Raw genomic sequence first — 26,040 nt, forward strand, 5'->3', positions numbered from 1 at the left:
AAATGCACAAAAGGGCCTGCAAACTCTTAGCTCACAGAATCACTCATTGTTAAGATCAAATAAAATAGCATATGAGGAAACGTTGGGAGCTCTAAATAGCTCCACACATGTAAACAATTATTAGACTAAGTTCTTAATAATGACTCATTATCAATTCCAAATCTGCTCTGCTATTCCCTTGTAGAACCTGAGGGTTCTCTACTCATTTTCTTCTGTCATTACAGTTGATTCATCTTTTTCAACATCTCCCTTCCTCAACTTGTGAAACACACAGATACACACACAAACCCCCTGTAATTCTTTCATTCATTATTCTAATTCCTGTCAATTAATTTTTTATTCATCACACATTTACATTTCCAAAATAACTACATTTACATTTCCAAAATAACTGCATTTACATATGATTTGCTCTTGCTTACACAAAAAGGGGTCAGCTAGATACAGCAATTAAGGGGGTGTGTCAGTCAGGTTTCAATTCAGGAAACAGAAACAGCATTATGTATTTCCAGAAGAAAGGAGTTATAAAAACAAGGAATTAAGTGCTTATAAAATTCATTAGAAGCGCTAAAGAAACTGAAGTTAGGGACCACCAGTGCACTCTGTATTTCAGGGGTACACCACAATGGCTGTAGCCTACAGGTCAGCTGCCAAAACTGTCTGTCAATGCTCATGACTTTGGTGACTACTGAAAGATGGGTTCTGGCTTCAAATACAATTTACAGTGCTGCTTAGCAGCAGCAGCAACAGGAAAATGACTTTCACCCTACTTTAACCTGCTAAATCTCACATGAGGGTATCTCTGTGGTAGAGTCTAATTAGTATCCAGAAATCTAGCTGCAAGAGAATCTGAAAAATGTAGTTTCTAACTTTCTGGCTCCTAAAATTCAAAAGCATACATAGGGGGCTTTGAGAATGGATGCTTACTTCCAGCTAACAATAACCCACTGAAGGGAGGAATTCTAATCTTTACAAAGAATGAACAACTCAGATATGGTCTAAAATAGAGCTTGAGGGGAGAAGGAACAGGGTGCACAGATCTTACAGTTGCAGGCTTTATGAATACCTGTTGAGATTTATTTTTGGCCATCCTTTTTTCTAGTTTTTTTTTTTTTTTGAAACAAAGTCTCAGTCTGTTGCTCAGACTGGAGTGCAGTGGTGCAATCTCATCTCAGCTCACTGCAACCTCCCCCTCCCAGATTCAAGTGATTCTTGTGCCTCAGCCTCCCCAGTAACTGGAAATATAGGCGTGCACCACCATGGTCATCTAATTTTTGTATTTTTAGTAGAGACAGGGCTTCGCCATGTTGCCTGGGCTGGTCTCAAACTCCTGGCCTCAAGTGATCCACCTACCTTGGCCTTCCAAAGTGCTAGAATTAGAGGTGTGAGCCACCACATCTGGCTGTTTTTTTCTAGTTTTTAAGACATCTAACTCAGAGTAGAAATTGTAAAATATGCATGAAGAGTGGATCCAGCCATAAGCAAAAATCATTCCACATTTATTAAAGAAATATTTTGTGAATGCTTACTATGTGTCAGACTGTGACAGACTCTGGGGATGTAATAGTAAACAAGATAGAAGTGGTTCCTGCTCTCATGAAGGGTTTGGGAGAGTAGGGCATTAGGAGTGCCTGGCTGACTACCCAAGTTCAAAGCCTGCCTTCACCACATACTAGCTTGAACACAATTTAACTTCTCTATCACCTTGTCTGTAAGATACAGGTAATCAAAGAACCTACATCATTGAGATATAGTGAAAATTAAATGAGACAATGTCTGTAAAGTGCTAAGCATACTGCCTGGTGCATGGCAGGGTCTGAATAAATGTTGGCGGAGGGTGTAAACAAATAAAAAAGTAATCACAATACAGGACACTGTGATAAGTGCTTTAATACAAAAAAAAAAAAAAAAAAAAAAAGGACATATGAGAAGAGGCACTAACACAGACCCAGGGGGCCCACAGAAGGCTCAGGAAGTAAATTAAGTAAATTTTGGGCTGAGCCAGAGTTAGTTAAAAGGGATGAGGATAAGAAAACAGTATTTACCAGCTAGGATACAGCATGCCACATTTGATGACTAAAAGTAGTTCAGTGTGTGGTTAGAGTAAAGGGACTAAGGTGAGGTTGAGGGGCAATGAGGAGCCAGATCATGAGGGACTTGTAAGATTTTTAAGAATTTGCATTTTATTCTGAGAGTACTGAGGAGCCATTGAATGATTTAAAGTCAAACAGTGATCTGATCTGATTTATAACTTAGAAAACGTCCCTGTCTTAGGCTGTTTTGTGCTACTGTGACAGAATAATCTGGGACTGGGTAATTTATAATGAATAGAAATTTATTTCTTACAGTTCTGGAGGCTGGAAAATCCAAGACTGAGGGGCCAGCATCTGGAGAGGGCCTTCTTGCTGTGTCATTCCATGATGAAAGGGCAAGAAAGCACAAGAGAAAGCAAGAGGGGACCAAACTCATGTTTAGAACAAACCCACTCTTGCAATAATGACATTGATCCATTCATGAGGACAAATCCCGCCCAACCTAATAACCTGTTAAAGGTCCCACCTCTCAACACTGTTGCATTGGGGATTAAGTTTCCAACACATGAACTTTGGGGGACACACTTAAACCATAGTAATCCGTTTGCTGGAGTATACAGAGTGGCTGAGAGGAGGAAAAGATTACTGCAGAAAGTCCAGCCTGAATTCTTTAGTAATTTAAGAAGGAGAAGCTGGGGAGTGGCAGAAAGATCAAGAAAAGTGGAATAATTCTGGAGATGTTTAGTAAGTAATTGGCTGGAAAGTACAGTATGCATTTTTCACTGCCTTCCTTCTTCCTTTCTCTTTCTCTCTTTTTCTCTTTATTCCTTTTTATTTATTATTTATTTATTTATTAGTATTTATTGATCATTCTTGGGTGTTTCTCGGAGAGGGGGATGTGGCAGGGTCATAGGATAATAGTGGAGAGAAGGTCAGCAGATACACATGTGAACAAAAGTCTCTGGTTTTCTTAGGCAGAGGTCCCTGCAGCCTTCCGCAGTGATGGTGTCCCTGGGTACTTGAGATTAGGGAGTGGTGATGACTCTTAACGAGCATGCTGCCTTCAAGCATCTGTTTAACAAAGCACACCTTGCACCACCCTTAATCCATTTAACCCTGAGTTGACACAGCATGTTTCAGAGAGCACGGGGTTGGGGGTAAGGTTATATAGATTAACAGCATCCCAAGGCAGAAGAATTATTCTTAGTACAGAACAAAATGGAGTCTCCTATGTCTACTTCTTTCTACACAGACACAGTAACAATCTGATCTCTCTTTCTTTTCCCCACATTTCCCCCTTTTCTTTTCGAGAAAACAGCCATCGTCATCATGGCCCGTTCTCGATGGTTGCTGTCTCTTTGGAGCTGTTGGGTACACCTGCAGAAAGGCTGTCACTTCACACTTGGAAGATTGCACAGCGGCCAGGCAGAGGCACTCCTCACTTCCCAGACAGGGTGGCGGCCGGGCAGAGGCGCTGCTCACATCCCAGACGGGGCGGCCGGGCAGAGGCGCTCCTCACTTCCCAGACAATGGGCAGCCGGGCAGAGGCACTCCTCACATCCCAGATGATGGGCGGCCCGGCAGAGGTGCTCCTCACTTCCCAGACGATGGGTGGCCAGGCAGAGGTGCTCCCCACTTCCCTCTTTATTCCTTTTTATTAGCGAGCAAAACTTCTTTAAATAATTCACCTTCTTAGGTAACAGTGCTATCTGATCAGTTAGTGGCCTTCAGAAACATATGCCCCATGTTAGATATTTAACACAGTTATTTAACATTATTGCAAATTTATAGCCATGTGGAAAAAAAGATGATATAGGGACTACATTTGCATTTGGCTTTTGTTTTGGTAGCCCTCAAATCCTGCAGCTACACTGCAGATACTTCAGGTGAACAACAATTTTCTTTTTAGGATAATCTTTTGATCTGAGCTATTTGTCCAAGCAGCCATCATAGTGGTAACTAAAAGTATCATGTTATACAATCCTTACTATTCTTCTAGTTTCTGGCCCTGTTTTTCATGTTGAAACCAAATTTTGAGTGTGTTTGGAGGTATTAAAAGTGGGACAGTGCCCCTTAAAACCCTCGCCAAGGAGGTGGGTAGAGCAGACCAATTTTTTGGCCCCACGTGAGTATATCAGAATGGTCCCATGACTCATGCTGAGCTAATAGGATTCTCTTTCTGTGATTTGAACCAAGACACAGAAACTGAGGTCAGCAGATGTTGGGAACTGGAGGTCATGTTTAGTCCTTGCCGTAGTTTGGGCCATGAAAATTCAAATCATTTCAATGGAGCAGCAGGAACCAAGAAGCTTTCAGAGAAGGATGATGCTAATGCATGGCATAGATAACAGATTATGTGGAGGGAGGGAATAAGTAGGAGGGAGGGAGCAAGAGAGAAAGAACAAAGTTTAGAAGCTTCTAGATGCCAACAAGGCCAGCTTGGATTCAGAGAGTATTAAGCTCCCATCTCTGACCCTCAAGAGAGCAACTCCCACACTCTCCTTAGTCCCTAGAAGCTACAGCCTAAATGTCTTGAATTTATCCAGGACCACATTTCCCTTGGAATGCCTTCCTTTTTTTCCATCAGTTTCTACCCTCCCACAAAAATTAATAAATCTTAGTTTACTTCTTACAAGGTGCTGGACCTACGGATATTAACAAGACATTTTCAGATTGTAACTCGATATTTACACTACATATTTTCTTCTTATAGCAACACTATATTTATTGTCAAGCTTCTCTACCCTCTATTACAAGCCTAGTCTGAGAAATTCAGATGAAGTTGGCTTTTCTTCCTATTCCCCTCCCCCTTCAAGCCTAGTGTGGGCAAATGACCCAGGTTTGGCCAACCAATTCCTCTTTCTAGTCACAGTGATTGTTAAGGATGGGCACATGATCAGTGTAGACTAATCAGAGTCTTCATTGAGACTTTTATTGACATTCTGGGCAAAGATGCTGTCTTTCAGTGGGATTATGACCAGTAAGGACAATGTTGTTTACGGCTGCCAGCAGCCATCTTGTTTTAATGTGGAGAGCATTCATCTGAGAATAAAAGGAATCACAGAGGAAAGTAAAATAAGAGGTGGTGAGAGAAAGAAACAGGATCTTGATGATATTATCAGAATTTATGGATATAGTTGTCCCTAAAACTGAATCTACCCATTAGACTTCCCAATCAAATAGATCAATAAATTTCCTCCTTGGCTTAAACCCCAGCTTGAATAGGGTTTCCGTTATTTGTTTCTGAAACAATCCTGAGTAATACAAGCAACTTATAAAATTTAAAAGTGGGCCGGGTGTGGTGGTTCATGCTTGTAATCCCAGCACTTTGGGAGGCTGAGGTGGGCGGATCACTTGAGGTCAGGAGTTCGAGACCAGCCTGGCCAACACGTTAAAACCCCATCTCTGCTAAAAATACAAAAATAAGCCTGGCATGGCGGTGGGCACCTGTAATCCCAGCTACTTGGGAGGCTGAGGCAGGAGAATCCCTTGAACCAGGGAGATGGAGGTTGCGGTGAGCCAAGATGGTGCCCCTGCACTCCAGCCCGGGTGACAGTGTGAGACTCTGTCTTAAAAATAATAATAATAAAAATAAAAATTGAAAGCACACAGTTACTAACCTTGAACTATTTCAACTCCAGCCATAGAAGGAATATGGGTTGTGAAAATTGAGACTAGCTGGTCTGATTGGTGCAAATGTTTCTTGTGCCTTCATTTCCTCTGAAATTAGTTTAGTTATTATGGGAGAGTTGTTTAGAGTAGCTCAGCTGAGACACTGTTATTTTTTACATCTGATAAATTTGGGAGTCATGGGATTCAAATTCCAAGTTAGAGCTTACTTAACTACATTGTGAAGTATTGACCTAATGGAAAAAATATTTTGTATTTTAATCTCCCTATCCTTTATTTAATTCTCCCTTGAGCCAAATGTGTTTTTCATTTGAGTGACTTAAAGGAAGGAGGCAAAGATATTCTCAGATGTCATTTCAGGGAATAATTTTACTTCTTAATCAATTATACCCTTTCCAAGTCTGTTAGTACTGATTTTTCTGTCTCCTATTTTTGCTCTTGGGAAAACTTTATAGGTAGTAAGATTTTCAGTCTCAAGAAAATAATTGAAAATATAAAATTTTCAATTTGCACCACCTCCCCCAATATCTGAAAGAAGCCATGATGAACAAATGAGCAAATATCTGAGTTAGCTGAAGAAATTTATAATTTTTAATGGTATGCAATGCTTATTGGTTACAGAAACCTGTGTACTTTCTCTCTTTCGCTGTGGTGCCAGAAGTATTGCTATGCTTATAATTGATAATTAGGTTTTAAAGTTTGGGAACATAAATTGGGTGAGACAGCTCATGCCTATAATCCCAGTACTTTGGGAGGTCCAGGTGGGAGGTTTGCTTGAGGCCAGGAGTTCAAGACCAACTAGAGCAACATTAGCAAGACCCCATCTCTTTAAAAAAATGGGGAACATATTTCATTTGTGAATTATTATTTGAATAATTACATAAATTACAAGTCTGAGTGAAATTTTGGAGGCTTAAAGCTGCAAGAAAGAGGATCTTGATCTAGGGACATTTTTTATTCCATGGACATAAAAATGTTTGCTTGTGAGGAAAAGGAAGACAGAAATGCCAATCATTTTAGCTCTATCCTAAAGATATCTATCTTGAAGAAAAGTGAAGAAAGCAAAAGAGAAAAATAAACAGTTGTGGAAAACTTTCTTCCCAAAGAGGCAGGGTTTCCTTAGGATAATATTTTTAATAGAAAAATACGAAATAAATATTCAATAGCTGACTTGATTGTAGAAACTGAAGGACTTGACTCCAGGAATATAGATGTGTCTTTTTGTTCTTCCTGTGAAGGATGATCCCTAATATTACTTTGTTGTTTGTTTGTTTGCTTGTTTTGAGACAGAGTTGCTGTGTAGCCCAGGATGGCGTGAAGTGGTGCAGCCTCCCGAGTAGCTGGGATTACAGGCAAACGCCACCACACCGGCTCATTTTTGTATTTTTAGTAGAGATGGGGTTTCACCATGTTGGCCAAGCTGGTCTCAAACTCTTGACCTCAAGTGATCTGCCCACCTCAACCTCCCAAAGTGCTGGGATTAGAGGTGTGAGCCACTGTGCCCAGCCCCTAATATTACTTTGGAAGCCAGCTGTATAAACATGAAATAGTTTTACCCTAATTTGTGATAAAAATGTATAATCAATCTTGTCTAGGTAAATAGGGAAATAGGTAAGCTTACATGCCCATGAGCATACATACCCACTTCGTTAGACTTCACATATGCACATCTCTCTCAGACCCAATAGACACTTAAGCCTGCCCCTTCAGAACAGGTATTCATGGCATGGAAAGTTCTGGTTTGGTCTGTCTGCCTTGAACTATTGGAAAACTGAACTGGCCTGAGTGAACTGGAAGGTTTAGGCGGTGGGAGAATGACTCTGCTTCCTTCTTTACAGCCTAAAGTAATTTCCAGCTGTCAGAAAGTTGAAATATTGGACAAAATAATATTACCTAAGTTAAAATAAGCATCCCTGAGAATAAATCACTATATATTAAGGTGCATCTATTGTGCAAGACTTGATATTCTTACATCTTATAAAACAGCTTTTACTGAAACTCATTATTGGTATGTTTTTGGCAATTTGTTTTCATTGGTTGATATTTAGACTATTGGAATATTCCCAAAGCCATTACTCTCCAAGTTTGCAACTTCCAGAAACATTCTTGACAAATGCATCAGTAGAAACAACTAAACACTTAAAAACAATTGGCGTTTGTATTTAGCAGCTGTGAAGTTTGACCTAAAGTTGACAATATGCTTTTTTAACAAAGTTCTTTACTCACACATGGTTTATTTTATTTTATTTTATTTTGTTTTATTGACATAGAGTCTCGCTATTGCCCAGGGTGGAGTGCAGTGGTATGATCTCGGCTCACTGCAACATCCGCCTCCCAGGTTCAAGCGATTCTTGTGCCTCAGCCTCCTGAATAGCTGGGACTACAGGCACGTGTCTCCATGCCCGGATAATTTTTGTATTTGTAGTAGGGACAGAGTTTCACCATGTTGGCCAGGCTGGTCTCGAACTCCTGGTCTCAAGTGATCCTCCCACCTCAGCCTCCCAAAGTGCTGGGATTACAGACATGAGCCACCGTGCCTGGACCACACATGGTTTTATTTGATCCATATAGCAAACCCGTAAAGTACACTTCCTAGTAATAACTAAACTAATTTCAGTGGAAATGGAAGCATAAGAAAAATTTGCACCAATTAGACCTGCTAGTCTCAGTATTCACATGCATATTCATTCTATTACTGGAGTTGAAGTGGCTCAAGGTTAGTAACTGTACACTTCTAGATGTTGTAACTTGCTTGTATTACTTAGGACTATTTCAGAAACAAATAACAATAACCCTATTCAAATTAGAGTTTGCTTATTGTGTGGCTTTGGGCAAGTCATTTATTGGTAAGCCTTTATTATATCAACTGGAACTAAGCCAAAGAAGGAATTTATTGATTTACTTAATTGGGAAGTCTAATGGGTAGATCTAGCTTTAGGAACAGCTATATCCAACAGAAATTATTCCTCACTGGAGGCTGGGAAGTCCAAGATTAAGGCACCAGCAGATTCGGTGTCTGGTGAGGGCTTGGTGCCTGGTTCATAGATATGTCATCACTTGGTAGAAGGAACAAATGAGCTCCCTTGAGCCTCTTTTAATCCCATTTATGAGGGCTTCCAGCTCATGATCTAGTCACTTCTCAAAGGCCCTGTGCATTAGTATGTTCTTGCTCTGCTTTAAAGAAATATCTGAGACTAGGTAATTTATAAAGAAAAGAGGTTTGATTGGCTTATGATTCTGCAGCTTGTACAGAATGCATAACGGCTTCTAGGGAGGCCTCAGGAAATTTTTACTCATGGTGGAAGTCAAGGGGGAAGCAGGCAGGACTTACATGGCTGGAGCACGAGGAGTGGGTGGAAAGAGATGCTATACACTTTTAAACAACTAGATCTCATGAGAACTCACTATCAAGACAACACCTACATGGGGGATGGTGTTAAACCATGAGAAATTGCCACCATGACCCAATCACCTCCCACTAGGCACCACCTCCAATGTGGGATTACAATTCAACATGAAATTTGGGTGAGGACACAGATCCAAACCATATCACCCTACCTCTTAAGACCATGACATGGGGGATTAGGTTTCAATATATGAATTTTGGGGGACAGAAATATTCAGACCTTAGCACATGGTAAGGTATCTCTCAGTCTGTTCTCCAATCTCTGCTAAGAAGTCCTATTCTCTCAATTATGAACTAGCTATCATTTATTGATCATCTACTATATGCTAGGTGTTCTACATACATTACCTCTAATCTTCACATCTCTGCAGCTTGGTGGGTATTGTTTTCCTCATTTTACAAATATGGCCAGTATAGCATAGCAGTGAAACAAGATGAGAGAGTAGCCTTGTATCAAGAGTAGGGCCTTCAATCAAAACTGTCAGGGTTTGAATCTGGTTCCATACATGCTAGCAGTCTCAACCCAGACCAGTTACTTAACTTCCCTGTGTCCTTGTAGGCTTATCTCTAAGATAGAATAAAATCATACAGACTCACAGAGTTATTGTGAGTGTTAAATGAGTTAACATCTGTAAACATTTTACAGTGCTTGGGCTTCTAGTAACACCCAATGAATGTTAGCTACTATTATTAATTTGGTGTGCCCCAGGGTTGAAACTGAGGACCTCCTTTTCACTCTGTATATCTGTTTCTCCCTAGGTAACCTCATCTAGTCCCATGACTTTAAATATAAACTACACTGAAGACTCCAAAATTTATATCTTCTGCCAAACATACTTTTCAAACGTTGAGTCACCTCATGTCACTTCTCCACTCAAAACCCTCGAATGGCTTCCCATCCCTTCTAAGTGAAAAAACCAGAGCCTTAATTAAGACCTACAAGGCCCTGTATGATCTGTCCTACTTTTTGGACCTGTCTTTGAGTGCTTTCCACATTCTTTGTTTTCTCCAGTCACCTTGGTGTGCTTGTCAAACACCCCCAAGCACTGTTAGTCTTCCGATCCTTTATACTAGCAGTCCTGCCTGGTATATTCTTCCCTAGATATTCAAGTGACACACACCTTCACTTCATTTAGGTCCCTGTTCAAACACTGTCTTATCAAAGAGGCCATCTTTGACCACTGCAAATAAAAGAGGATTTTCTTTCTTTCTCTTTTCTTCACATTCTGCTTTATTTTTCTTTATGGTACTTTTTACCATTATGTTTATTCATTTGTTTATGGTCTGTTGTTTTCCCCTGGAATGTGAGCTGTATTAAAGCAGGGACTCTGTTTTGTTCACAGCCCCTAAATCAGGGCTTGGTGCATGGCTGACACTCAATAAATATTGATTGCTTAACTATAATTATGTCAATTGCCTAGCTAGTGAGTGTCAGTTTCATACCTGAGTCAGCCTCCCTTTACAAGTTCTTGCTCTTTTTAAGCCACTAATCTGCATATCATATTAGGGAAGATAAAAACCCCATTATAAATATACATCAGTTCTTAGGAGTCTTCTATTTAAACTAGAAATTTTATGCGTATTAGGGTTGATTTGCTATTCATCATAATTTAACAAATATTTACTCCACACCTACCACATGCTCTTCGGTAAGAAAAAACACAGTGACCAACTCACTAATATGGGGTGGAAATTTATCCAAGAAACTTGAAGCCCAGGATAGGTACGTATTTGTACTTGTCAATCTCTAAGTTAAGAATTATTGGCTCTGGCTGGGTCTGTGACCCATGCCTTTAATCTCAACAGTTTGGGAGGCTGCCATGGGTGGATTGCTTGAGGTCAGGAGTTCAAGACCAACCTGGGCAATATAGTGAGATCCCATCTCTACAAAAAACATAAAGAATTAGCTGGACATGGTGGCAAACACCTGTAGTACCAGCTACTTGCAAGGCTGAAGTGGGAGGATTGCTTGAGTCCAGGAGGTCGAGGCTGTGGTGAGCTGAGATCATGCCACTGCATTCCAGCCTGGGTGACAGAGTGAGATCCTGTCTCAAAAAAAAAAAAAAAAAAAAAAAAGAATTATCTTCTATATCCAATTCATCTGCAAAGAATTATTGGTTCTTTCTGTTGTATAAGCATAGAACATCTGTCTTCCCCTACCATTCTCAATTTCAGTCTACTCATTGTTTAAGCCAAATTTCAAAATCTATAAAACGTATCCTGAGACCATCTACTTCTCATTGCTCCCGTCTCTATAAACCCTAGTCTCAGGACAACTCCACTTGCCTAGGCTACCAGATTTTCCTAAATGCTTTCCTTGTCTTCCCATTTGCCCTCCCTTTCCACCCAGCAGCCAGAGTGATCTTATAAAAATGTAAATTACATATTATTCCCCTGCTTAAAAACTTCAGTGGCTTCCTTTTGTTATTATTCCACTTAGAAAAGTGTCTAACTCTTGCCCTAGCCTACAAGCCCCATTTGATCTGGCCCTGATCACCTGCTGCTCAGTCTTGTATCATTTTTCCCCTTGCCCATACTTTCTAGCAACACTGGCCTTTCATTTCTATGAATACAGTAAGCCCTTCCCTGTCCCTGAATATGTGAGCTAGCAACTACTCCTGTCACTCAGGTCTCACTGAAATGTCACCTCCCCAGAAAGGCCTTCTCAGACTACTTGATTCGTCCTCTCTTCTCCACTCACTCTCTGCTCTGTCAGAGAGTAAATTGCATTCACTTACTGTGCATCGCACAATTACCATCTAATATTTATTGTCTATCTTCCTCCAGTAAAATGAAGACAGTGACTTTGCTTCACCAGCAGGGTTTATAGCAATACTTGACACATAATGAGCCCTCAAGAAACACTTGTTAAATGGTAAGTCTTTGTCTCAACTTTGGTAGCTTATGGAGGATCCCCATCATTTTCTTTTTTCTTTTTTTTTTGTTTCGAGATGGATTCTCGCTGTCACCCAGGCTGGAGTGCAGTGGTGCGATCTCCGCTCACTGCAACCTCTGCCTCCCGGGTTCAAGCAATTCTCCTGCCTCAGCCTCCTGAGTAGCTGGGATTACAAGCACGTGCCACCATGCCCGGCTAGTTTTTGTATTTGTTTTTTAGTAGAGACAGGGTTTCACCGTGCTGGCCAGGCTGGTCTCGAACTCCTGACCTCGTGATCCACCCGCCTCGGCCTCCCAAAGTGCTGAGATTACAGGCATGAGCCACCGCACCCGGCGGATCCCCATAATTTTCTAATACAGTTTTAGTAACTCTGCCCCCTTCATGTTCTCTCAAACGGATAGCATTGCTTCGCCCACGAAAAGGATCAGTATTGCAGAGGAAGGGCTTAGATCACCCCTATCTCTCTGCAGCCAGCAGATCAAGATTTGGACTCAACTCAATAGTTTGGAATCATCAGATAAAGGAAAAAGGAAAAGCAGAAATGAATACTACTGAAATAAACAATGGTCATTTCTCACTTAAAATTTTGAGGAAGAGAGAAAGAAAAAATACCTTAAGATCAAACATTTTTTAACTTGGAGATGTTAGAGGAAGTAGGGGGGACAGAAAAATGTTAGAGTGAGAAGGAAAACTGAATCAAGATGAGGCAAGAGGCAGAAAGAGCTCACACCATGCTGTGGGCTCTTGGTTCTGAGCTTGGATACCACGTCTTGCCTTCTGGATAAACTGTAAGGAAGACAGTGATGGAGTGAAGTGGGCTGGGGGCGATAGCGAGGATGGGGTGGGGCACCAGGACGAGAGATGCGAAGGAAGCTAGAACGAAAAGAGAGCGACCGAGGAGAGAAGAGAGCAGAGCAATACAAAAGCAGCCTCGGATCTAGCCGGAGCTGCAAGCGTTAAGGGGAGGCGGAGAGTGACGCGGTTTGCGTCTGGAGCGGCTCCTTGGAGTCCACAGCATCCACCGCCGGAGCCTCGCCTTCCTTTCTCCCTCTGCAGACACAACGAGACACAAAAAGAGAGGCAACCCCTAGACCACTGCGAAGGACCCATCTGCACCATGACCGAGACCACCAAGACCCACGTTATCTTGCTCGCCTGCGGCAGCTTCAATCCCATCACCAAAGGGCACATTCAGATGTTTGGTGAGTCCTCCCGCCCACCTCTGGAAGCCGCTTCCGCTCCTCTCCTTTCCCAGGCACCTGTGTTTTCCAGGGCGATCGAACGGGAAGGCATGTGCCCCTTCCGAAGGGTGCGCCGGCTCATCCAGCTGGTGGAGGTCGGCCCCTTTATTTTGGACTCAGGGGAGGGGACGCAGACTGCGTTTCCGAGGCGTCACTTGCCGGGGCCAGACCCGGCTCGCAGGGGGCCAAAGGTGGGGGATGGGAGGGGACTAGAGACGAGTATCATTTGGGGCTGGGCAGGGGTTCGAGATACCAGAACTGGAGTGCGGCGGTGCGGTGGTTCGGCTACCTGGCTGGCGAAGACCGGGATGGGGGCAGAGGTTGGGGCGCCGAGTAGGGGAGGAGGGGGCTGGAGATAACGTGCTGTTTGTTTAGGATGGGCCGAAAGCTCGAAGGAGTTAAGTCATGTATGTGCCTGGGATTCGCAAACACACTCGCGCCCGACACACCAGTGACAGGGGCTGGGGCTTCAAGATTAATTTCGGATTTGGCTGGTGATTCTGGGCGGCCCAGGGACGAGTGTTTGGGAATTGTGGGCCGTGTATTGCCCGCGCGAGGTGGATGCTGAGTGAATAGGGAGGGGGCCCTTTTCCGCCTAGGTTCGGCCTCAGGGACCCGCTGCCCAGGTCGGGGAGGGGGCCGGGCGGAGGCTGCGGGAGGCCCTGCGCGAGCCGGAGCCGAAGGATCGGGGCCCAAGTTGGCTGAGGCTCTGCCCAGGGTGGCGATGGCACTCGGAAGGCTTGAGGCGTCTAGTGTGTGTACGAATGTGCGAATGACTGTGTGTGAGTATATGCGTGTGCGTGTTGGGGGGAGGGGACTCATCATCGCGCGTTTGTTTCTTAGAAGCTTTGGGGCGTGGAGTCAGAGAGAGCGAGCGGGGGCATCCGGCTGGCTGGTTCGGGGTCCAGCAGCGATAGGGGAAAAGTGATCGATAGATGCCTATTGGAGGTCTCGCGCCACCGGTGGGAAACCACGCGGCTTCGCAGCTGCTCGTAGGACTCAAAGGCGCGGGGCATGAGCGTTTAGACACGGAAAGAGGGACGCGGAGGTCACTTTAGAAGCAGGAATTGAGAAGTTAGAAGTTGGGGGTGCTTTTTCTTGAAACTGAGAGAAGCGAGGAGTAGGGAAGAGCGAGTGGGCTGGGATGGATGAGAGAGCGGGTGGGAGGCCCTGACCTGGCCCGCCAGCAAGGCGCTCTCCAGAGGCGGCGGTGCTGAAATGCAGGGTGCGCCGGAGCTGGATGCGGGCACACGTGTTTATCCGGAGCCTGAGGACTGCGCGAGCCCTCCTAGGGAGGTTTAGTGAAAACCACACCACAGCGGTAAAGACAGGGCGAGGTGGCTTAGGCTAAAAATATTCATCTTTAAACTTAAAAGGTGCGCTGAACTGGGCTCGCTTGTTAAAAACCTCATGGAAAGAATATAGAACTACTTTGAGCAAAGGGCAAATCGGGTAGGCATATCTACACGATAGAAGGAGGGAGGCTGAGAGATAGCCATCCCTTCTTCACCATTCCTTCAGCTTTTAAAAGTCTTTTATTAAGAACCAATGCCAACTTGCCTGTTAAATAAGGACTTCTGTTCAAGCATCAGGGTAGACAAGAGCATGTCGTCAGTCTTCTAAGGACTATCAGTGCCCTAAGAACACTCCACTTTCACTTTCCTTTGATGCTGGTGTCTTCATCCCTTTCCTTCTTTTCCTGTCTGTCCATATGTCCTCTAGCACTTTATGTTGATGCGCTTTACTCCTCTCCCTTGACCAGGCAATGATGGGTTTTCCTTTGGAACCAAGAGAAAGGAGGAGTAGGGAAGAGCCATTGGGCTGGGGATGAAACTCTGTGGCTCTAAGAATCTTTGATGACCCAGCGGGTACTGCTCCTTTCTTCCTGAAGCTAGGAAATCCCAGTTGTTTTAGATTACAAGAGAAACAGATTTGGATTGAGAACCAAAGATTCTGTCTTGTAGCTGAAGATTCTTTGTTAACAGTAATAAAGGCTTTTGTTAAGCGAATGCTGACCTGCCAATTCTCCATGAGCTTCAAGGATAGACTATGTGGAAATAGACCTGAGTTGCAGTGGAAGGGTTTAGATATAGAAAGGTGAAAGGAGACTTTTGGCAGTAACGATTATTTACTTAGTATAAGAACTGAGGACCAGGGCAGAATGTGAACAAAGTCCTTTGCATGTCCATTAAAGTATAATTCAGAGAGTAATACAAAAAAAGGATATGATATGTTCACTCACTATGGCTTTAAGGAGTTTATTACCTAATGAAGAATTTAGCACATAAACAGGTGAAAATGAGGCAAGAATAAGAACACAAAATACACATTAAACTATTTTTGGTAGAATGTCTTATTGGAATCTTTGAGCTCTGGATAAATTTTATAATTTATTTTTGTAGAGCAGTTCTGGTTAACAAAGCCATTTCATCTATGTTATGTTACTTATTCCTGTTAAAAACCTTATAAGAAAAACATTATTACCTTTATTTTACAAATGAGAAACTGACAGAAGCCAAGTGACTTATGAACACACATGGAGAATGGGTGGCACTGAGACTTGAGCCTCATGTTCCTGATTCCTCTTGCAGAGGCCTTCATACTGCAACAAAGGCTGGAGGAAGTGCCCGCTCATCTTCTGACTGCATAATTCCATGAACACTCTATTTTCATGAACCATAAACTAAGAGAATTAAACTGGCCATCAACTAAGTGAGATTCATGTATATGCATTTCCTTAAGATCTTTGTCTCATGTCTAAAGAAACCAGTTATTTATGAACTATTTCCTCCTTTTAAATTGCTTTAAAAATTTTCTCTCTGACAACACGGAAATAATTAATACAACTAAATTATCAAACTTTTGGCCAGGCGTGGTGGCTCACTCCTACAATCCCAGCACTTTGGGAGGTGAAGATGGACATAACACATGAGCTCAGGAGTTTGAGACCAGACTGGGCAACACGATGAAACCCCATCTCTACAAAAAACATAAAAATTAGCCAGGTATGGTGCTGCATGCCTGCAGTCCCAGCTACTCTGGAGGCTGAGGTGGGAGGATGGCTGAGGTGGGAGCCTGGGAGGCGGAGGTTGCAGTATGCCAAGATAGCGCACTGCACTCTATTCTAGGTAATACAGCCAGACTCTGCCTTAAATTTTTTTTTTCAAGCTTTCTTTAAGGTGACTGAAATTTGTAATAATTTTTTTTTTAAAAACGGACACAAACAGGACTTTGAAATTAGTCATTTTAAATAGAGCTCCTATATCCTGAAATTCAATTTCTTACCAAAGGAAAAAGAGAGACGGTAAACAAAAAGAGAAGTGGCATTCAAAACTAAAGACTCACTCTTCATCTTTGTAAAGTAGCACTTGTACAATTCTCAATATTTGTAAATATTTTTAGAATGAACTTTTCTTTTACTCTGAAAGGGAAGTTGATATTATTTCTCCTATTTGAAACTATAGAAACATACAGGAAAAAATAGTATTTGTGAGAGATATTTGACACTTGTATACTCAGCTGTAACTAAAATGCTTTCAGGGATGAGTAAAAGTTTTTGGCAAAGTAAACTCATAAAGGAATGATGTCATATCTCATGGGTCTGCCTCATTACATAAGAAGATAATGTGGAATTGGAAGTTTTAAAAAATGTAACTGCTTAGTTTTTAACTATGTAGAGATTATAATTTAATGTAGCTTTCTTTACATTTATAGCTATATTTGTCAATAAATCTACCACTGGGAAGTCAGAGAGCAAGTTTAAATAGAAAAGTAAGAAAGGACAGCTCAGATTAATTTGGCTATATAAACAAAAACAGAGGAATTGGGGAATTTCATCACAGCAGAAATATTTCTAGCTATTTTTTGTATTTTTTCTATTTTAATTTGTAGATATAGGGTCTTGCTCTGTTGCCCAGGCTGTAGTGCGGCAGCAGGGTCATGGCTTCCTGCAGCCTCAAACTCCTGTTTCTGCTAGCTGCAGAAATCCAGATCTAACTGGATCCAAAAACTATTATCTTTTCACTGCGCTCTGATATTGTCTCCAAAAATTACCAAAGTCTAGCATCTTTCCTCCTTTTAAGCCAGTCAGAGGTCTGATGCCTGACAGAGAGGAATGACCAGGTTGCAAGGAGTCATTCATTCAGGTCGGGTGGTTAATACCAGGGAGAGCTTTCTGAAATAAGCTTCAGTGAGAACAATTGGAATTGGGAACTTATGGCAGCCGCTGTTTTTGAAAATTAATATTTCTAGGCCGGGCGCGGTGGCTCACGCCTGTAATCCCAGCACTTTGGGAGGCCGAGGCGGGCGGATCACGAGGTCAGGAGATCGAGACCATCCTGGCGAACACGGTGAAACCCCATCTCTACTAAAAACACAAAAAAATTAGCTGGGCGTGGTTGCGGCCGCCTGTAGTCCCAGCTACTCGGGAGGCTGAGGCAGGAGAATGGCGTGAACCCGGGAGGCGGAGCTTGCAGTGAGCCGAGATCGCGCCACTGCACTCCAGCCTGGGAGACAGAGCAAGACTCCATCTCAAAAAAAAAAAAAAAAAAAAAAAAAAAAAGAAAATTAATATTTCTTTAGAAAAATCATATTTCTTCGAAAAGACCCACAATACTGATAACTCAAATGGCACAAGATCTACTATAATCATTTTCCAAGTACCCCAGCCTGTGGCATAGTACAGTCTCATGCTTAGGCTGGGTGCATGCTCACAGCCACCACCTTGCTCTCCAGCAGTAGTCCCTCCACCAGCATCCAGGAGAATGTGACCAAAAACAGGAGGACATGGTGGCTGTGATAGCCAGAAATGACCAAATTCAATTCTTTTTCTGGGCTCAAGCGGACCTTTCACCTCAGCCTCCTGTGTAGTTAGGACTACAGGCACCATGGGCACGCCCTGGTGGCTAATTAAAAAAAAATTCTTTTAGAGACAGGGTCTTGCTATTTTGCTGAGGCTGGTCTCCAACTCCTGACCTCAAGCGATCCTCCCACATCAGCCTCTCAAGTAACTGGGGTTATAGATGTGAGCCACTGCATCCAGCTATATCCTGCTTTTTGATAATTGTAAAATAACTGGATTTTCCAGTTTTTCTATCAAAAAAATTTTTTTTTTTTGCTTCGAACTGGATCATTTGAAGAGACATAATCCAATTTTGTCCTTCTTAAAGGGTAATAAAGAGGGCCTTCTACTTGTTGCAAAATTGGAGATGCGGCCCCTACTGCTACAGCTAGAAACCATAAGAAAAATGAATTTGAGTTGCTACTAATATATAGAGAACCGCTATAAATCAAGAAGCTGTTGAATATGATTGAAATTCTTATATTAAAAAAGCTATTAAGAAGATGTGGTACTCTTTTCCTTTGTACCACTGTCTAATTTGATCCTACCCTGTAAGGTAAACTGAATAATAGTATCCCCTTTTACAATTGATAAGGCAGAGGTACATGTGTAAGTCATTGGGTCAAATTCATCAGCAAAAATCAGTGTAGAACCACTTTCTTGATATCTAGACTCTCTCATTCATGATGTTTCTTTTTTATTCCCTTATAATTGCAATAGCACCTATGAAAGAAGAAGCCATTTGAACTTAGCTGTCAACAAAGGGTCGTGAGAACCTTACAAATTTTTTTCCTTGGCAACACAGGCCACCAACAAAATATATCCAACAAAGATAGCCGTGTCTAACCAAAAAGGTCTTTCTTTTCTGAATACTCTTATATTTTTCATTTAACTTTGTCATTGGAATGGGCTTTCATAACTCCCCCAACTTCCTCCTTTCTTCCCACTCTTCTGTTACCTCAGCTAACACCTATTCATTCTTCAGATTTTAGCTTCAATGATAGTTTCTCAGGGAACCTCCACTGACGCCTAAATTAATTCTGGCTACCCTGACATTTGTTCCCACATCACCTTATGCTTTCCAGGCCATAACTCTCATCTCATATGTTTTACGGCTGTTTCCCATGGTAGACCTTAAGATTTTGAAGACAGAAACAACGCCTGATGTCATAACTGATATATTTCCTAGTACCTAGCATATAGTAGGATCTCCATAACAGTTGTTGAATAGATTTTTTAAATGAATGTATAGAATCTTGTTCCAGGCAGAGAAATCAGCCATGTGCAAAGGCTAGGGTGAAGAGACAGAGACACAGAATAATAGAACAAGGAAAATTCAGGAAGGCTCAAGGAGAAGGGGAGTGAGTGGTGAGACTAGAGAGAGGTAGTTGAATGTCTGAACAGTTATGAAGGCTCCTAAGTCATGTTAAAGACTTTAGACTTTATCGCAATGGCAATGAGAAGACATTGCATTGTTTTTAAAGTAAAGGGGTAACATAGCCATATCTTTAAATTATGATTTAATTAAATGTTGAATGTAGATTGGTGAAGGGCAAGAATGTGGTGACCAATTAGGCATGTATTTCAGCAATACAGGATTCAACCCAAAGAAGATGGTCACCTGGCCCAGGCTGGTGGTTTCTGGGATGGAGAATGAGTGTATCCGAAGGTTATTTAGGAGGTAAAAGAGATCTTCGTTTGGCTGGGTGCAGTGGCTCACGCCTGTAACCACAGCACTTTGAGAAGCTGAGGCGGGCAGATCACGAGGTCAGGAGATCGAGACCATCCTGGCTAACATGGTGAAACCCCATCTCTACTAAAAATACAAAAAATTATCCGGGCGTGGTGGTACACGCTTGTAGTACCAGCTACTTGGGAGGCTGAGGCAGGAGAATCACTTGAACCCGGGAGGCGGAGGTTGCAGTGAGCTGAGATCGCGCCACTGCACTCCAGCCTGGGTGACAGAGTGAGACTACATCTCAAAAAAAAAAAAAAAAAAAAAAGAGAGAGAGAGAGAGATCTTCATTTGGTGATGTGATGAGTGTGTGATGGTGAAGTAGTCCAGGGTAATTTGTAGGTTTCCGTCCAAGGTGGATGAATAGAAAATGCTAGAGGAGAAGGAGATTTGGGGTTGGTGGGGAAAATAAAGACTCATATTTCTTACTTTAAAATTTTGGTAATATGTGTTCTAACCAAGCACTGATGTGGCAGAATACCTAAATTCAAAGTTTCTTTGTGACCTGGGATATCTGAGTCTTATAATGAAAGCTCCCAGTAGATTCCAGTTAGATTATTAAAATTTCTTCATGCAAGAAAGATATTAAATTTATTAACAGTATGGAAATAAAATGCTAAAAGAAAGATTTTCCGCTTTTTTAAAAAAATTATAAAATGGAAGAGAATCAATATCCTAAATTTGACTCTTTTTTAATGTTGAGGATGTAAAATTGGGAATAACTGATAGTAGTTCACAAAACCACTTTTGACTTGCCCACCACTCTGATGATGGCTGTGACAGTATACTTAAGTAGATGCTTGGGGTTGGGCATGGTGGCTCATGCCTATAATCTCAACACTTTGGGAGGCTGAGGCCAGTGTAGCACTTGAGCCTAGCAGTTTGAGACCAGCCTGGGCAACATGGTGAAACCCCATCTCTACTAAAAATATAAAAATTAGCCGGGCTTCATGGCACGTGCCCATAGTCCTAGCTGCATGGGAGGCTGAGGTGGAAGGATCGCTTGAGTGATGAGAGGCTGACATGGAAGGATCGTGAGCCCAAGGAGGTCAAGGCTGCAATCAGTCATGTTGGCACCACTGCACTCCAGCCTGGGCAACAGAGTGAGACCCTGTCTCCAAAAAAAAAAAAAAAAAAAAAGTAGCCAGGCGCAGCAGCTCCTGCCTGTAATCCCAGCACTTTGGGAGGTTGAGGCGGACAGATCATGAGGTTAAGAATTCAAGACCAGCCTGGCCAACATGGTGAAACCCCGTCTCTACTAAAAATACAAAAATTAGCCAAGGGTGGTGGCGGGCACCTGTAATCCCAGCTACTCGGGAGGCTGAGGCAGGAGAATTGCTTGAATCTGGGAGGTGGAGGTTGCAGTGAGCTGAGATCTTGCCACTGCACTCCAGCCTGGGCAATAGAGCAAGACACCATCTCAAAAAAAAAATGTAGGTGCTTGGGAATCCTACCTAATTTGTTGGTAAGTTGAAGGTACACAAGTGGTAACTCATGGATCACTCAAGGTGGTCTCACTAGCAGGAGCAGTGTCTGCTCATGACACAAGAATAATGGGCTGAAAAAGAAAATGTAGACATTTGTGTTCACACAAACTGTTGACTCAATTTACTTTTTTCTGCTGCACTGACTAACTGAGGCTCATATGAAAACAACCTCACCATGAGAGGCAAATCTCCTATCTAGAATTTATTCCAAAATAAGCAATAGGGTATAATGAAGAACAGAGCTGATGTCCTAAGAGTCTTGAAATATTTATTTCAGTTTCTCTTCTCTTTTTGTTTTACTTGACCCTATTCTATATTTGTAAGCCTTTCTGCTTAGAACTATCAGAATTAAGGTAATTCAATTATTTCTCAAATCATTTGATTATTGCTTAGTAGGAACATCCTTTGAAATGTTATGGGTCTCAGAGAAACATTTCTACATACATTTCCAATTTTAGATCAAGTCAAATGAACAGCCTAAAGTGTGGAGACAAACTAAAAAGCATAACCTGCCAACATTCAAGTTTGAACTTCTCTGTTTCAAAGATATTCACAGACACAAAAGGAAAATGAAAAAGTAGACAGATAATATATTTATTTTGTTATTTTTCTTTTGATAGGCAATAGTTTAGAATTAATCCATGCATGACTGGAAGAGATAATGAAAATCCAGTTTTGAAAGTGTTTCTTTCAAAAAATTCAAGTCTTAGTTTTTCAATGTAATTGTCCTCTTGGCCACCAGAACAGTGTTCTGGTGGTTGTTTAGCTAATATTTCATGATGCTGTGAAATACACTTTCTAGTAAGTTCTTGTTCACTCTTGGTTTTTGGATCATCCTGAATTGCTCAAAAAGATCCTAACTACACAAAGGAACGCAAAAATATTTTCTTCAGGCAGGGTGTGGTAGCACATGCCTATAATCCCAGTGCTTTGAAGTCTAAGGCAGGAGAATTGCTTGAGCCCAGGAGTTCAAGGTTGTAGTCAGCCATTATCGCAGCACTGCACTCCATCCTGGGCAACAGAGCAAGACCTTGTCTTAAAAATTTTTTTAAAACATATTCAATACACAAAATTTTGGTTAAACAAAGGCATTTGAAGTAATTCTTTAGGATTCGATGTTACAGACTAAGACCTGAGATAAAGGAGTTCATTTTATAGAGAATTACATAACTTTATTTAGGGATGTGTTCCATATCTCAATATATGTAAATGCAGCATCAGTTTACAAGGAGGGACGTTTTCCACTGCCAGAGATCTTCCAGTTATAAGCACTCAATTGCATGGAACGCGTTTGCTTTTTTTGGAGTTTGGCAGCTAGCCTCAGAAGTCTTTCAGCTTAAAAAGATCTTTCAGTGGCTTACGTGGTGTGACCAAGGCCATCCTCCTGGTATTGGCTCCCTCCTCCCTTTACATCTTCCAGTGTCTCCGTGATTTGTAAACTCTGCAGCAAAGGCAAATATTATGACCACTACTAGTATCATCATCTTCCCCATTATCATCCTAATCATGAAGCCACTTTATTTGAGCTTCTTTAAACCATACTGCCATTAAGCTAATTTTTATTAAATTTAATGCATAATTCTCTTTAGCATTATACGAGTGAGCCAGCCAGGAAAATTCTTATAATCGTGGCAATAAGAGGTTAAGAGGAGGAAGTAGCAAGGGAGCAAGACTCTGAGGCTAACCCCTGGAAGTGATGGCAGCTAAATAGCATTCTTTTTCTGTTTTTCCTCCTACATCAAATTGCCTCCACATGAATAGACATGCTGCAACATATTGACCTCATTTAATATTTACCAGGCAGTAGAAGAGATAGTAAAGCATATTCCCTAGATAAGACTAAATGCTTATAGTTTTATTCTTGTTTCAGTTTCTTAGGCCAAAAACCTTGGACTAATGCTTAATTATTCCCTGTTTTGGACACACTATTTATGTCCAAATGTTTTGGAATCTCTTTATCTTCAAAATATAACTAAGACCAACAACCTCTCTCCATCTACATCCCTGGTGCAAGCGACTGTTATCTTTCATTTGAATTATTGCAATAGCTTCTTAACTGGTCTGTCTGCTTCCACTCTTGGTTGCAACACTCATTTCTTAACAAATAATCAGAGCGATCCTTTCGGCCGGGCATGGTGGCTCACACCTGTAATCCCAGCACTTTGGGAGGCCAAGGCAGGTGGATCATGAGGTCAGGAGATCGAGACCATCCTGGCTAACAAGGTGAAACCCCATCTCTACTAAAAATACAAAAAATTAGCCGGGCGTGGTGGCACATGCCTGTAGTCCCAGCTACTTGGGAGGCTGAGGCAGGAGAATCACTTGAACCCGGGAGGCGGAGGTTGCAGTGAGCCGAGATTGCACCACTGCACTCCAGCCTGGGAGACAGAGCGAGACTCCGTCTCAATAAACAAACAAACAAAAAAACAGAGTGATCCTTTCAAAATGTAAGCCAAATCTAAGTCAGATCATGTTGCTCCTTTGCTCCAAATCCTCTAGAGCTCTGTATCTCCGTCAGTCAAAGTCAAAGTCAAAGTCATCATCATAGCCTACAGGCCTCCATGATCAGCCACTCTGCCCCCACCTCCACCCTAACGCATCTCTTCCACTTCATTCTTACCTAACCCCACGGAACATCCTTGCTTTGGCCTTAGAGTCTTTGTGCTGAATGTTCCCTCTGCCGGGAATGCCCTTCCCCACCTAGCCCATGTCTCATTCCCTCCTCTCCTCCAATTCTTTACTCAAATGTAACCTTCTCCTCATTGTCCACTTGGCAGATCCTACTCCCCTGATCACATAATTTAAAATTGCACCTCACACACTCCCAGTCCCTGTTATTCTGCTCTACTTATATCTTTTCCCCTTCCTACTTATCACCTTTAAACAAAGCATGTTATTTCTTGTTTTCTTATGCTTATTATTCAATGCCTGTCTCCCCAGCTAGAGCTCCTCAAGAGCAGAGATCTTTGTTTACTCTGCTCATTAATGTATCTCAGGCTCCTAGGACAGTGCCTGGCATACAGTGAGTGCTCATTAAACGTTTGTTGAGGCCAGGTGCGGTGGCTCAGGCCTGTAATCCCAGCACTTTGGGAGGCTGAAGCAGGCAGATCACTTGAGGTCAGGAGTTTCAGAGCAGTCTGCAATATGGGGAAACCCTGTCTCTACTAAAAATTCCAAAAAATTTGCCAGGCGTGGTGGTGCATGCCTGTAATCCTAGCTGCTCAGGAGGCTGAGGTGGGACGGTCAGAGGTGGAGCTTGCAGTGAGCCGAGGTCGCACCACTGCACTCCAGTCTGGGTGACAGAGTGAGACTCCATCTTAAAAAAAAAATGTTTATTGAATGAGTAATGAGTGAGATATTAGATTCCTCATCTCAAGTCTATGGTAGACTTACTGCCAGGAATGATAGAGTCAGGAGGGCTCTATGGCTATTGATGATCTCTAGAGGAGATAACAAACTAAACAAAGCAATTGAGGTGGAAAGTGTTACAAAAGAGGTGAGAATGAGGTAAAGTGGGAACATGGAGGAAGTTACCACTCTGGACATGGTAGATGGGCCATTAGAGCAGGTGTTAGTGAGAGTTTGAGCTTGAAAGTTGAAGCTGCCAAGTGGACAGAATAGAGAAAGGCATTCTTGGCTGGGCGTGGTGGCTCACACCTGTAATCCCAGCATTTTGGGAGGCCAAGATGGGAGGATTGCTTGAGCCCAGGATATGGAGACCAGCCTGGAATTTATAATGAGACCCCATCTCTACAAAAATTTAAAAAATTAGCTGGGTGTGTTGGCATGTGGCTGTAGTCCCAGCTACTTGGGAGGCTGAGATGGGGGGATCACTTGAGCCCAGAAGTTCAAGACCAGACTGGGCAACAAAGCAAGACTTCATCTCTTAAAAAAAAAAAAAAAAAAAGGGAAATTAAAAAAAAGAGAGAGAGAATGGCATTCTGGGAAGAGAGCAGGATATATATGGAAGCCTCAACAGCATGGCGCATTAAGGAATTTCTAGGGAACTTGCTAGAGTGCAGGTGGGCACAGGGAAGGACAGATGAGAGAGCCAGAAAACAGGTTGGAAGGGGGGCAGTGCCAAGCAGTTCAGATCTGACCCAGCATTTTTTTTAGTGGGCCTCGAAAGGTGATGGGCAAAGGAGTACATGGCAGATGTTGGACCTGCATCCCAAATGTCAGTGTTCCCTTTGTTAGCAGTTCAGTAGGGAGCTGCCATTGTGATTTTATCTAAACATTTTAAAGTTATTATTTCTGTATCACTCTTTGAAGTGGATTTTTTCTTTTTCTTTCTTTTCATGATTTTATTTATTTATTTTTTATTTATTTTTATTTTTTGAGATGGAGTCTCACTCTGCCGCCCAGGCTAGAGTGCAGTGGCTCTGTCTCAGCTCACTGCAACCTCCACCTCCCAGGTTAAAGTGATTCTCATGCCTCAGCCTCCAGAGTAGCTGGGACTACAGGCACCCGCCATCATGCCCGACTAATTTTTTTTTTTTTTTTGGTATTATTTTTGTAGAGACAGGATTTTACCATGTTGGCCCAGCTGGTCTTGAACTCCTGACATCAGGTGATCCGCCTGCCTCAGCCTCCCAAAGTGCTGAGATTACAGGGGTGTGCCACCATGCCCAGCCACGATTTTATTATTTTCTGAAATGGAACCATTGTACATTGTATAAAGTATATCTGTTGATGAAATACACAAGTGAGAAATTCTATTGCTGTACAACCCACCAAAATAACAACAAATAAGCAAAAAATTCACTCCCCTG

The 26,040-nt window shown here is 42.2% G+C and overlaps 1 protein-coding gene across 1 annotated transcript in view; it reads left to right on the plus strand.

Annotated features, from left to right (window-relative positions):
- Nucleotides 1–12,926: 12,926 nt before the first annotated feature.
- NMNAT2 (nicotinamide nucleotide adenylyltransferase 2) overlaps nt 12,927–26,040 on the plus strand; it is a 180,972-nt gene continuing 167,858 nt past the window's right edge. Inside the window, exon 1 of the mRNA XM_001162779.8 lies at nt 12,927–13,167. Coding sequence (XP_001162779.2) covers nt 13,083–13,167 — 85 coding nt within the window. The 5' untranslated portion in view covers nt 12,927–13,082. The remainder of the gene's footprint in view (nt 13,168–26,040) is intronic.

This window comes from Pan troglodytes, chromosome 1 (genome assembly GCF_028858775.2).
Source record: "Pan troglodytes isolate AG18354 chromosome 1, NHGRI_mPanTro3-v2.0_pri, whole genome shotgun sequence".
NCBI lineage: Eukaryota > Metazoa > Chordata > Mammalia > Primates > Hominidae > Pan > Pan troglodytes.